This window comes from Scylla paramamosain, chromosome 29 (genome assembly GCF_035594125.1).
Source record: "Scylla paramamosain isolate STU-SP2022 chromosome 29, ASM3559412v1, whole genome shotgun sequence".
NCBI lineage: Eukaryota > Metazoa > Arthropoda > Malacostraca > Decapoda > Portunidae > Scylla > Scylla paramamosain.
In genome coordinates this window covers 13,224,380-13,238,520 of record NC_087179.1, presented here as the reverse complement: position 1 = coordinate 13,238,520, position 14,141 = coordinate 13,224,380, and the positions used below count along the sequence as shown (strand labels likewise).

Below are 14,141 nucleotides of genomic sequence, written 5' to 3'. Positions count from 1 at the left end.
CATGGAGGATCAAACACCTTAGATTTTGAAAATAAAGGATATCCTACACCTTAAATACAGAAATAAAGATCCAACACCTTAAACACACAAATAAAAGGAGTCAAACACTCTAAGACACTAATCAAATCCTCTCCAGTCTTCCCTTTCTTTCCCATCCTGGCCACCCTCACCTTGATGGCCTCAGCTGGCTTGGGGCCGCTGCATGTCTCATACTCAAAGTACAGCTTGAGGTACTGTTCCTTCAGCCACGTGAGCCGCTTGTCACTCACGCTGGCCAGGCGACGCTGTGCCCGAACCAACACCTGCAGGAGGGAAAGATTGCGGTGAAGAGATAAGAGAGAGCATGTTACAGTAAGTTAATGAATAGACTGGGATAATATGTAGGTAAAAAGAATCAAAAGAAAGGGCATAGTGAAGAAATGAGATAGAGCACGTTACAAATAATTCATGAACAGACTAGGAAAATACTGTATGTAGGTAAAAATGTTCACACAGGAAAGATTGTGGTGAAGAAATAAGAGAGGCGAAGGAGCACGTTACAATAAGTTAATGAATATACTGGGAGAAATATGTAAAAAAGAACACAAGAAAAAGCTAATGAACATACTGGAAGAAACATGTAAGTAAAAAAGACCTACTATAGACATGGTGATAAAAAGTTGAATACTTGAGAGAACACAGAAAAAATCATTAGAAAAGGGACATGTCTGAATGATACAAACCCACACCTTCACCATGTGTTGAATGAACCTGAAGCAGATGCATGTGTTAGTAGTGAAGAGTGTACAGCACCTCCCAAAACAATCTTTAGAAAATAAAGGGTTTCTCTGACACAATGCACAATATTATTTGACACATTTGGTAATTATGGTGGCAACGGTTGGCAGCCCTGCACATAAGGAATAGCTGCTGTATATTTATGACCTGAGAAACAGATGGGCATATCAGCATTACATCAAGCCAAGTATACCAACCTTACTGATGCCACACATGATCAGGCAGCAAGTTTCATATTGTTCATTATGCCACAGTTCACACTGCACTTTAAAGAGAGTTTTTGGGAGCTACTATACATCAATTAGAGGAAGCACTGGATACATATAGGGCCAAACAAACAAAGTTCATGATCTGTGTTAACAGTAAAGAATGCACATCACCAAGAAGACAAAACAAACTCATGATCTGAATATCAAAACTACATGGATACAGTGATGTAAGGACACACACCTGCAGTCCCTGACACCACAGCCTGGCCACAGAGGGCGGCGCCACCAGTACCATGATCCTGTTGTCAGCCAGGTTGGGGCCATAGATAAGGGTGACACAGTGCTCCTGGGGCTGAGATGCCTCCAGAAGGTATCTGTGGAGCAAGGCAGGTGCTGGTTAGGAGTGGTGGTGGTTAACATGGATCAGCTGAGAAGGATTGGAAGCAGGTGAATGTTTAACCTTTTCACTGTGATACAAAACAATGAACAGCACCAGAGGCAAAGCATGAAATCTTTATAAGTATCTACAAGAAAGAAGGGGGATTAAAAATAAGAGACTTTGCAATTTCTACCTGGTTTAAAGACTGGGGGTGGCTGTAGAACAAGTAAAGATGTTTCAGAGTGCTTAGTAGTGAAGGAAAGATGTACCAAATAGCAGTTAAAGGATTAAACGATAGAGAATATATCCAGCTGAAAGCATGTCAGATTAAATGAGGTTCTGGATTGTATGATGCTGGAGTATTGAGTAATAATAGTGGGGAAGAAAGGAAAAGGGTGGTGAATGGCAGGGGAGTGGTAAGGCATGGTGGTGGTGGTGGTGGTGGTCATGAAAGGTGAGCTGTGAGAGATGCAATGGGAGGTTAATGGATGAGTATGTGTTCTAGATCTCTGCAGTACTGGTTAGCCAAGACTTAATTAACCCCTTTACTGCAATGGTCATCCTTCTCTAACCTTCCCAGCACTGTGTAAATGGTTTGCATGGAGACACAGCAAGGAGCAGAGAGAAAATTGAAGGCTGATTTTATCCTTTAACATTATGGCAATATTTACCAAAGCTTAGCATGAAAATAGTGTCCAAAGTGTTATAGGTATTGATGGGGAAAATTTGTCTGGCAGTGAAAGAATTAAAGGCATAATTATAAGAGAACATCAAGAGCCTGGCTGAAGAAGTGATGAGAGAAGTGTACACTCAGCCCTACATTTACACTTCCTAATGACTGTGCAAGGTGTGAAGGACTAGTTAGATACCTGCGGGCAACTGTGCCAAAGTTTGCATCCCGCACCCCTGGCTCCACCTCCTTCAGGCAGGACACCTGGATGAAGCCCTCCTCAGGGACACCACCACTCACGTCAGGTGCCTCGGAGTACTGCAGGGGGAGAAATGATCAGTGGAAGGCGCTGTGAATTTGTTTGTCTGTCTGGTAAAAATAAGGGCTTTGTGTATGGGTGAAAGATAAGGGATGTGTATTTATGTCTGCAAAAAAAGGAAAGATGTCTGTATTTGTCTGGGTAAAGGAAAAATTGTCTTTCTGTCTGTCTGTCTATCTGTCTGGGTAAGGGAAAAGACTGTCTGTCTGTCTGTCTGTCTGTCTATCTGTCTGGGTAAGGGAAAAACTGTCTGTCTGTCTGTCTATCTGTATGAGTGAGGGAAAAGTCATCTGTCTGTCTATCTATCTGTCTGTCTGGCTAAGGGAAAAACTGTCTGTCTATCTGTCTGGGTAAGGGAAAAGTTGTCTGTCTGGGTAAAGAAAAGGGGAGTTTGCATTTGTCCATGTTGGTCTCTATCATTACCATACATCCCTAAACATCCACAAACAGTCTTTGGGAAAAGGAAAGGCGTACATTTAATTTCATCCGTCCCCCTCTTGAAGGTGCACACAAACACCCACAAACTGTCTGTCTCTTGGAAAAGGGAAAGAATTCTTGAGTTTATATTTATCTCCCTCACATCCATAGTAGTAGTAGTAGTAGTAATAGTTTACTGACAAAAAAAAAGTTACAATCTCATTTTTGTTCAACTTCAAGAAAAAAAGACAATAACATCTCACAGAAGGATAACAGCTAAACCAAACCACACACACACACACACACACACACACACACACACACACACACACACACACACACACACACCATATGCAGCAGGCCTGGTGACACCATATCCTCAGGGTTGGCACTGAGCACATAGTCAGGCTGGGAGGAGGAGTGGCCCGCCCTCAGTGCTGACCAGGGCGGGCGGCACCAGGTGAGGGTCCCATTGCTCCTCTCCAGACGTAGGTACACCAAGCAGCTGCGGCCACTCTCCGGGTCCCAGTTGACCACCGTGGTGCCGTGGTGCAGGATCTGTGGGGGCAGGGATAGGTGAGTGATGGTGTGGTGAAGTGGTATGAAGGGTGATTGTGTGTGTGGTAGTGTGGTGGAGTGGTAGGAAGGGTGATGGTGGTGTGTGGTGTGGTGGAGTGGTAGGAAGGGTGGTGGTGTGGTGGACTGGTAGGAAGGGTGGTGGTGAGTGTGATGGTGTGGTGGTGAGTGTGGTGGTGTGGTGGAGTGGTAGGAATGATGGTGGTGAGTGTGGTGGCATGGTGGAGTGATAGGTAGGGTGGTGGTGGGTGTGGTGTTGTGGTAGGAAGGCTGCTGGTGAGTGTGATGGTGTGGTGGAGTGGCAGGAGGGATGGTGGTGAGTGTGGTGGTGTGGTGGAGTGGTAGGAGGGATGGTGGTGAGTGTGGTGGTGTGGTGGAGTGGTAGGAAGGGTGGTGGTGAGTGTGATGGATGATGAGAAAGCTTGCTGTGGGTTGCTTCTGCTGCTGCTGCTATTATTTGTACTGTTACTACCATTACTACTACTATAACAATTACCCATACACCCATAACTACCACCATGACGGCCCTGCACATCACACTCATTACAAGCTTGACTCAATCCTGTAAAAGAACAACTAGGTAAGAACAATTAGGTAAGAAATATCAGGTACAAACCCCATTTAGACCCTTCCCAACACCTCCAGCCTTCACTAACTAGCAAAGTGTAGAGATCCAAGCCTCACAGTTACATATCACACTCCAAGACCCTTCCAAGTCCCTCCAGCCCTCACTAACCTGCAGAGTGTGAAGGTCAAGCCCCACTGTGGACCTGGGCAGGGGTATGAGAGTGACGCCATGGTCGTGGGTGAGTGGCTGCACTGGGTGGTAGTCCTCCAGCTCTCCGTCGCCATCACCATCCATGCCCCCAGTACCACCAGCACCGCCGCCATAGCCACCACTGCTCACCACACTGCCGCCAGACCCACACACGTCCCCTCCACCACTGTTGGTGTTGTTATTGTTATTGTTATCAAGGTTATTGTTATTATTTTTGAGTTGCAGGATTAGTTTATCATTTAGTTAGTCTGTTTATATGTTATGGCAATGGTATTATTATTATTATTATTATTATTATTATTATTATTATTATTATTATTATTATTTTTATTATTACCGTTATTTCTATCATAGTTATTGTCATTATTTTGAGTTACATGATTAACATTTCATTAAGTCAATCTGTTTACACATTGTGCCACTGCTGGTGATTGTTGCTATTGTTATTTTTATCATAGTTATCATCATGATATTTTGTATTACATTATTAGTACATATACCATTAAGTCTATTTGTTTATACATATATTACTACTATTACTACTCCCACAGAAATAAAGGTACCTGCACTCCACTACCTCACACATCCATAGACCCTCCACCATCCCTCCATTCCACTTATAACACCTATATACCTTCCACCAATAACACATTAACCCTCCACCACCCCATTCCTTTCCTGAACTTCTGAAATTAAGTATGTTTCTCTTGATTCCACCCAACATAAACCCAACACTACCCTCCACATCTTTCCACCTCCCTGCCGCACCTGAGGGAGTCCTTGATCATGGAGTGGGCAAGGTGGTTGGAGCGTGCCACATAGTGCTGGTGGAAGGTGGCCAGTCGCTCCACCACCTGCTGGGCCTCATAGATCTTGGCCATATTGATGAGTCCACCTGGGCCGATCCGTGTGAAGAAGCCGTCCTCACCGCAGTAGTCGGAGATGAACTGGTGGGGGAGGAAAAGGTTAGATGGTGTTGTGAAATGTCTAATTTTGATTCATAAAAAAAGGAACAATCCAAACACTCCCTCCCTTCATCTGTTTCCATCTCCCTTTCTTCCTTACAACCTCTTGTTCTTCTCTTCATGCCTTCCCTCCTTTCCACCCCTTCCCTTCCTTGAAAACCACATTGAATAAAGGGAAGAATGTTTGTATGTCTACACACACAATAAAATGGTATTAAAAGACAAACAACAATAAGCTTGACTTCATCCAATAAAAACATAATCAGATAAGAACACAAACAGACAGACAGACAGACAGACAAACACACACCTCCACCTCCTGCCCATCCTCAGCCAGCACCACAAGGGAGGGAGTCCCCTGAAGGATCCTGGTGAGATCTCGCAGGAAGGACCCAAAGAAGGGCACAACTCTGGTCTCAGGCATCATGAGGGCGCGGTCCAGGGCGGCCTCATAGTGGGTGCGCCCTTCCCCCAGCAGTGCCGCCGTCAGGAAGTCTAGCACCGGCAGCTGTTCATTCTCCAGACTCAACCAAAATGGTTTCAGCTTCTCCGACCTGAAGGAGGAGGAAGAGGAGGTGAAGGAGGAGGTGAAGAGGAAAAGTAGACATCATAATTTGTGGGGAGATTCTCATTAGATTTTCACTGAGGAGTCTGAGTGTGGGATTAACTTGTGTGTCAGTCATAAGAGTGTTGAAAGGAGGAGGAGGAGGAGGAGGAAAACTAGATGTCATAATTTTTTGGATGTTATTATATTTTCACAAGGAGGTCTTTGAAAGTGGAATTAAATTGTAAGTGTTGTAAGGAGGAGGAGGAGGAGGAGAACAGGACATAAGAGGGCAGAAGACATAAGAAAGAAATGCAGAAGTAAAACTTTTGAGGAAGCACTTAGTAAAATTTTCACAGAAGACAGTTATAACTCGTGTGTGTGTGTGTGTGTGTGTGTGTGTGTGTGTGTGTGTGTGTGTGTGTGTGTGTGTGTGTGTGTGTGTGTGTGTGTGTGTGTGTGTGTGTGTGTGTGTTCCTACAGGAGAGTTTAGTCCCATACTTGAGTCCTGTGATGATCTCCATGGCCCCGTTGAAGTTGGCCATGTTCCAGCAGGAGAGGGCCACGCGCAGGATGCAGGACAGCACGGCCTTCCTGTCCTCATGGGTAGGCTGTGAGACTATCACGTGCGTTATCCAGGAGGAGACCTGTGGGGGTGGGGGGGCATGGATGGGATTAATTATTAGAGCGCCAACACCTGAGAAATGCTTATAACACCTGTGCAGTCATCCACTATAAGTTTGTAGTTATTTTTCTTAGTTTCGTCATGTTTTAAAGTATGCATGTTCCTATTTTTAGTGTGTTTTGTCTGAGAGTTGTAGCTTTATATATATATATATATATATATATATATATATATATATATATATATATATATATATATATATATATATATATATATATATATATATATATATATATATATATATATATTACATGTAGAATATTTAAATATAAGTAATCATGTTATTTGGCAATTACTATTTTTTTGTTAGTTTTGTTATTTACGTTCTGTTTTCAATGAATTATCCATTAATGTACCTGAATGTTGTTCTGATGACTTTATATGGATCATAACCCAATTCATATTCTTTGCGTTTTATTTATTCTGAATTTCTTATGGTCAATAAAATCTAAGTGTGTGTGTGTGTGTGTGTGTGTGTGTGTGTGTGTGTGTGTGTGTGTGTGTGTGTGTGTGTGTGTGTGTGTGTGAGTGTGTGTGTGTGTGTTAACTAATCACAAACACTTGTATACAAACTTTGATTTATTCCTCCTTTCGTGATAAAACTTATATGAAATCAAACATTCCATTTTTACGAGCATAGTACTAGGTGGGGGGGAGTCTTATAAACTCTAACGTGCCTGATGCTCCTTTGTATTCATTTGTATATTGCTGGCGTCTCAATCACTCTATCAATCAATCAACCAATCAATTTCACATTTTCATCTCGACAACATTAATAACAGCCTTTATTATCTCTCGAATCCATTTTTTTCCCCCACGATAGTTGATATGCCTTCCCTGCCTCTCACCTCCTTAACTCACTTCAATACGTATTCCGGTTAGAACTGTATTATATTACCCAGGCATCTCATTTTCTCATATTTTTTTCCTAGTAGTGCTTTCTTTAAATATTCCTCTCCTCGACCGCTTCCTGGTAGATCACTTTTATTTTATTCTTCAAGTTTATTCTTTTCGGTGAGTCTGCTGTACACCTTCGTTGTCTCTCCTCTGTACACGTGCCTTGCCTCCCACCTCTGTGCATCTTCCTTGCCTCTTACTTCTGTACATCTTCCCTGCCTCTCACCTCAAGTCTCTTTAAGATATCGAAGGGAAGAACAGTACTGTCTTGCATGTGTATCTCACAGTCTCATATTTTCCCAGTGTTCCCAAGTCATCCGTCCTCTCTTCGTGTTCTGTGTTCATCTTGTGATACTTTCTACAGCATTTCCATCCCCCGTGTGTGTGTGTGTGTATGTGTCACCGTAACTTTCCTTATCAATGACTCACTAGTGAATTATGGGACTTATAACTCTCCCTGCCTCCTAATACGTGTTATTAGTTCTAAGGCGCACCTGATCCTGCTCCTCTTATCCCCACTTCACTTTAAATTACGTAATGAGCCACGAAATTCCGGCATATACTTACTCATCGACTAATCCTAGCGCGCGCACACACACACACACACATACACACACATACACACGGTCACACACACGCGCTACACATTACGCCATACTGATTATTATACAAACTAATGATAATTTGCATATGCTATCTTGGAATCAATAAATATCTAACTATCTATTCCAAGGCCCATATTCATGAAACGCTTCGCTCTCTCACCACGACTTTTCAAGGCCACAGAGATGATTAGCATGTTTCTCAAGAAAGTTTCTCCTGTTAATAATGTAGAATCTTGTTAATCTGTCATTTGAACCGTAAAAATACCCTTAAAAACCCGTGCAACTTCTACTTGAGCCTCTTGAAAGTAGTGGAGGTGTGGCGCAAAGTCTTTCAGTAGGTGGAAATAGGTAATGCTTCATACGGGGACTGCCACGTGTAGGCCTGGTGGTTTCTTGTAACTTCCTTTGTTTTCTTATGTTCTAATGGCTCTACGTCTCATCATATCCAGTCTTTCCTCCACTGTCATTTTTTTCCCCGTTTATTATTCATCATTGTTCTGAAAGAGGTTTGCTTGTTGTTGTTGTTCTCTTATGTATGCGTGGATGGAGGGAGGTAAATAAGCATAAGGATATACTCTCTCTCTCTCTCTCTCTCTCTCTCTCTCTCTCTCTCTCTCTCTCTCTCATTTCTTTTCTAACACTCGCCACGCCTGTTATCTAATCTGCTGATTATAATTACTGTTAAGTGTTATCAGCCGTTTATCTTGTCACACTTACCAATATGCTTACTGTATCAAGCCTACTGGATCTCTCTCTCTCTCTCTCTGGGTTCCTTGTAGATTAGATTGAAGAGAGAGAGAGAGAGAGAGAGAGAGAGAGAGAGAGAGAGAGAGAGAGAGAGAGAGAGAGAGAGAGAGAGAGAGAGAGAGAGAGAGAGAGAGAGAACCAAACCTAAACAACCAAACCCAACACAACACAACACAAACACAAAATAAGGCAACAAAACCCACTCTTCTCTCATGCAAGTATAATAATCCGTCTCATTTCAACCCAGCACACACACACACACACACACACACACACACACACACACACACACACACACACACACATACACACACCTCCTTGAAGCGTTTGGTCAGGTGGGCGACCGTCTGCGTGTAGCTCGGGGGCTGGGCGTGGCGGGGCGGACGGAGGTCACTCGTCACGTGGCGGATGTAGGCGATGGGCGGCACGCGGTAGTACAAGTCATACTCCACCTCCGTCAGCTTGAGCGCCACCTCCTCAGGGAAGTGGAGGAGTTTCTGCAGGCCCTCCAGTTCCTCAGAGTACAGCATGTCGAGGCCAGACCCAGGGCGCCCCGTGAGCTCTCCTGCTGCGGGAGGGGCGGAGCGAGGTGAGTGCGAGGGGAGGAGCATGGTAGAGGAATGTTTGGTCACCACGAAGCTGTTTGTGATAAGCTGGACTGGTTGATTCTGATGTGAAATGTGGAGCAGAAGAAATGTGGAGGAGGAGGAGGAGGAGGAGGAGGAGGAGGAGGAGGAGGAGGAGGAGGAGGAGGAGGAGGAGGAGGAGGAGGAGGAGGAGGAGGAGGAAAATAAGAAGTAGTGTAATAGCAATGAAGGAGAAGAAAAGAGAGACATATTACGTGCAGTTTTGTGACTTCCCCAATCACATTCTCTCTCTCTCTCTCTCTCTCTCTCTCTCTCTCTCTCTCTCTCTCTCTCTCTCTCTCTCTCTCTCTCACCTGCCCGCCCTTGGCCCGGTAGCCCCACGCACCTGTCTTAACGCCACTGGCACAGCTCCACACCCTTGCACCCTCCCCCCTACACTCCCCGTCATGTTATTCCTGCCTGCCGCCGCCTCGCAACACTGCCCCACTCCCCACTCCCCTTCCTCACTCTTCACTCTCTCGCAAACACACCCTCCCCACACTCCCTGATCCTATCCCTGACACCTGGACAACCTACATACACCTGTTGATGGCTAAATATAGAGTAATGTGTCGTCTTTCATGATTTATCACTTGGTTCTTGGGGTGTCTGTTTGCTAGCATGGGTTCCAAATAGTGGGGTTAATTAATACATGGTAGAACAGTGAGGTAGGTAATGGTGGTGCAAGTGACTATGGTGATTACTTATACTTAAATACAAGGTGGTTATTTGTGTGTTATGTTTCGAGTTTGTTCTGTATTGCTTTTTTGTTTTTCTGTTTTTGTTTTATTTTTCTTGTTCATATTTTTTTTTATATTGTACAACTCTTGTCCTTTTCATTATTTTCTTGTTTATTCTTTTATTTTTTCCCCCCGGTTCACTGTTTCGTTATTCTGTTGTTGTTCACACTCCTTCATTCCATTCCTGTTTGTCTTTCCTTGTTCACGTTACCTTTTAATTTGCTCATTTTCACCTTATTATTTTCATATTCATTCTGTTTTTTTTTTTTATTCATTTTTTTGTATTTGTTTTTGTTCACCCAGCAATTGATTTCCTTGTTCTCCCTCTGCTCTACACACCTGTCGCCTGTTTCTGCACGTTACTCCCTTTCTGACCTGCTTTCCATTCTACACACCTGCTTTTGTACTAGTCTCATCATCCCAAACCTGCTCTACTTTCTTCCCTACAAACCTACGTACTGATACTAACACCTCCATGCCCGTGTCTACCTATGCATCGACACACCTGACAAGACGCAGATTAGCAACATTTACTCGTCATTTACAAGCCACACACCTGCTGTCACTATTCCGGGAAGCGTCTACACCTGTTGGTTTGGTGTGCAGGTGCGTCATGCAGCATACCTTCACCTTGGTGCTATACTTACAGCTGTTAGTGGCACTCTCTCTCTCTCTCTCTCTCTCTCTCTCTCTCTCTCTCTCTCTCTCTCTCTCTCTCTCTCTCTCTCTCTCTCTCTCATGCATTTACTTTACCTACATAACCCAGTAAACTCCTCCTCCTCCTCCTCCTCCACCCCCCTCCTCCTCCTCCTCCTCCTCCACCCCCTCCTCCTCCTCCTCCTCCATCCTCCTCCTAGAAGTCGTTTCCTTCCTTGCAATTAAATGACGTGATTACTTTAACCTCGTAAAAAAAAGGAAGGAAAAAAAATAAAACGCATCTCTATCTAATCCACGTGCGGGGGAGGTAAGGCGCTGACGGAGGCGGTGGTGGCACGGGTAGTAGTAGTAGTAGTAGTAGTGGTCGTTTATTGACTTTAAATGTAGCTTTATAATACAGTCAATTTTTTCATTTAATTTATCTTCCTATAATCGAGAAGAAGAAGAAGAAAAAGAAAAATAAATTCATACTGTAAAATAAAATAATGCAGTCCTTGATGATGATGATGATGATAATAATAATAATAATAATAATAATAATAATAATAATAATAATAATAATAATAATAATGAATCAAGAAATATCACCAGAAACAAGTAACATAAGAAAAATAAATAAATAAATAGATAAAGAAATAAATTAAAGGTGCATTTCTCGTGACAGATCGAGAGGAAAAGATATAGAGAGGAAAGGTTCACAGGGGAAAAGACTCAGGAAGAAAAAAAAGTTGAGGCGATAAATTTACGAAAAACAGATGAGATAGAAAAAAAAAGTGAAAAGTCTGGAAAAAAAATAAAATAAAAAGGTGCCATACTCAGAAGGCGGCGGCGGAGGCGGCAAAGAAGGGCAGGAGGCTCCAAATCGATAGTGAAGGGGTGTAAATCAGACGCACCTCACCTCTAATGGCCCTATTTCACCTGTAATCACCCTGACGCGGCCCTAACCAGCATAACTCAATCGCGGCAAGTTAGTTAGGTGGTGTTAGATCACCGTGAAACACAATAACTCACCCTTAGGTCTTAAACTGCCACGGCTTCTTAGATTGAATGGTGCCGCTGAGGTGCAAACTTACAGCGTCACCCTGAACCACGCAACTGACGAAGGGAGTGAACGAGGAAGTACCATGAATATTTGAATGCCTGTACTTCTATTGCAACTTCAAAATGCTCCGGGATAAGTTTATAGGGGTGATTTTGAAAGATTTTGACAGACTGATAGACTGAATGAAGTGCTACATTGAGTATTTGAAAGCCAGTAGGTCTTATTACAACGACCTCTTAAAACTTCAAAATGCTCCGGAATAAGTTTAGGTTACAATTTTCTTAGGTTAGGTATACTGAATATCTGAATACCTGTACTATTGTTGCAACGGCATCTCAAAACCTTCAAAAAGCTCAGCCAGTAACGTGAGTGAACGACTGAGTGCAAACATTTCAGGACAAGCAGCTTCATATTCCCTCATTAACATCGTCCAGTCTACTCCAGCAAAGTAGCACGTGCCCCATTGTCATCAGCAGGTGAATGGGTTGATTATCGCAGGTGAGCACCGTGTAGTAATTACCAGCAGGTGGGTCTTAATTAACCCATATGTCACAGGTAGCTCAGGTGATGGCCCTTGTTAAGATAATGCCTATCTATTAGTTAGTTTATTGTTAGATATTACCACTTCTTCCTTTATCGCTCTACATCTCTCTCTCTCTCTCTCTCTCTCTCTCTCTCTCTCTCTCTCTCTCTCTCTCTCTCTCACCTATCCCGTGGTGGTTAAAATAATGCCCATCCTATTAGTTACTATATCCCTTTATCCTTCCTACCTATCCATGCCCCCCCCCCTCTCTCTCTCTCTCTGGTTGGTGCACAGGTGTCATGCGGCAAACCTTCACCTTGATGGTATACCTTACAGCTGTTTGTGGCACTGTTCCCTCCCCCCTCTCTCTCTCTCTCTCTCTCTTACCTATCCTGTGGTGGTGGTGGTGGTGGTGGTGGGAGGTGGAGGCGATGTAGGGCAGGGGATCCTCACTCTGCAGGATGGACCAGAGGGCGCGGCCGAGGTGGCTGAGGCTGTCATGGGACGTCACACTGAAAGTCCACTTGGTGCCCCGGAACTCAAGCACAAGGCGGTCATGGGAGCGTCCGCCGCCTGTTCGCCACTGCAGAGGACGGCGAAGGAGGAGCAGCAGGAGGTAGAGGAGGAAGAAGAGGAGGTGTTAGAGATACTCGGTGGGGAAATGGGAGATGGCGTGGTGTTGTTTATGTGTATGTGTGCGTCCGTGCGTGCGTGTGTTAAGAGAGAGAGAGAGAGAGAGAGAGAGAGAGAGAGAGAGAGAGAGAGAGAGAGAGAGAGAGAGAGAGAGAGAGAGAGAGAGAGAGAGAGAGAGAGAGAGAGAGAGAGAGGCATGCAGATAGAAACAACAGATAAACATCAACAGACAACCTAACACACACACACACACACACACACACACACACACACACACACACACACACACACACACACACACACACTGACGGAGGGAATGAAGGAGCGAGACAGCCACAAATAGAAAGACAGACAGACAGACGCACAGACAGACGAAGAAATAGGCGCGGAGGTGTCCTGACGCCAGAGGTAATGACCCTTAGCGGGGAGAGAGAGAGAGGGGGAGAGAGAGAGAGGGAGAGAGAAAGAGAGAGGCCACGAGGTACTAGATAACTAGAGAGAGAGAGAGAGAGAGAGAGAGAGAGAGAGAGAGAGAGAGAGAGAGAGAGAGAGAGAGAGAGAGAGAGAGAGAGAGAGAGAGAGAGAGAGAGAGAGAGAGAGAGAGAGAGAGAGAGAAACGGCAAAACAGATAGATAAACAAGGAAGCAAACAAACAGACATACAGACAGATAGACAGACAAACAAAGGAAGCAAAAAGCAAACACGAAACACACAAGCACACACATACACAAGCAAAATACCAACAAACAAACAGTCAATAAACAGACAGACAGACAGACAGACAGACAGACAGACAGACAGACAGATGGATACAGAAGACCAGATGTGTGACACGAAAAATTTCCCTCATCGTGATATGATTCAATTGTGTGTGATTGGCTCCTATCTGAGTGCCGCGGGAGGATTCTTTTTTTTGGGAGAGGGCTTGGGGAGAGAGGGGAAGGCAGGGGCGTGGGTGTACAGGGGTCGGGGAGTGTGTGCTGGGCTGCTGGGGTGCGTGCGTTAAGGAGGGATTTTTGGTGGGGGAGGGGGTGAGGTTAAAGATTGGGAAATAAAGGTGAGGGGGGAGTAACAGAAAAAAATAGCAATAAAAACGATTTGTACTACTACTACTACTACTGCTACTACTACTACTACTACTACTACTACTACTACTACTACTACTACTACCACGGTCCCTCTTCTTCTAACATTACAGCTACACTACAGCTATACAACAACAACAACAATAACAACAATAACAACAATAACAAATGAACCACTCCTCCTCCTCCTCCTCCTACCACTACTACACTCATCTCCCTCATCCCTCCATCAATCTCCTCCTCCTCCTTCTCCTCCAGCCCCCCCAC

At 44.2% G+C, this 14,141-nt stretch overlaps 1 protein-coding gene across 10 annotated transcripts in view; it reads right to left on the bottom strand.

The window, feature by feature from the left end:
- The window catches only part of LOC135115347 (1-phosphatidylinositol 4,5-bisphosphate phosphodiesterase epsilon-1-like), a 77,602-nt gene that overhangs the window by 12,101 nt on the left and 51,360 nt on the right, over nucleotides 1-14,141 (bottom strand). For 9 of the 10 annotated variants that reach the window (XM_064032007.1, XM_064032010.1, XM_064032011.1 and 6 more), the window contains 10 exons: nucleotides 12,544-12,739; nucleotides 8,883-9,136; nucleotides 6,136-6,281; nucleotides 5,401-5,644; nucleotides 4,894-5,072; nucleotides 4,084-4,291; nucleotides 3,120-3,329; nucleotides 2,235-2,353; nucleotides 1,228-1,360; nucleotides 171-302 (listed from right to left, as the gene is read on the bottom strand). In XM_064032007.1, the coding sequence (XP_063888077.1) occupies nucleotides 171-302; nucleotides 1,228-1,360; nucleotides 2,235-2,353; nucleotides 3,120-3,329; nucleotides 4,084-4,291; nucleotides 4,894-5,072; nucleotides 5,401-5,644; nucleotides 6,136-6,281; nucleotides 8,883-9,136; nucleotides 12,544-12,739 (1,821 nt within the window). The remainder of the gene's footprint in view (nucleotides 1-170; nucleotides 303-1,227; nucleotides 1,361-2,234; nucleotides 2,354-3,119; nucleotides 3,330-4,083; nucleotides 4,292-4,893; nucleotides 5,073-5,400; nucleotides 5,645-6,135; nucleotides 6,282-8,882; nucleotides 9,137-12,543; nucleotides 12,740-14,141) is intronic. The other variant, XM_064032008.1, reaches the window with a different exon arrangement.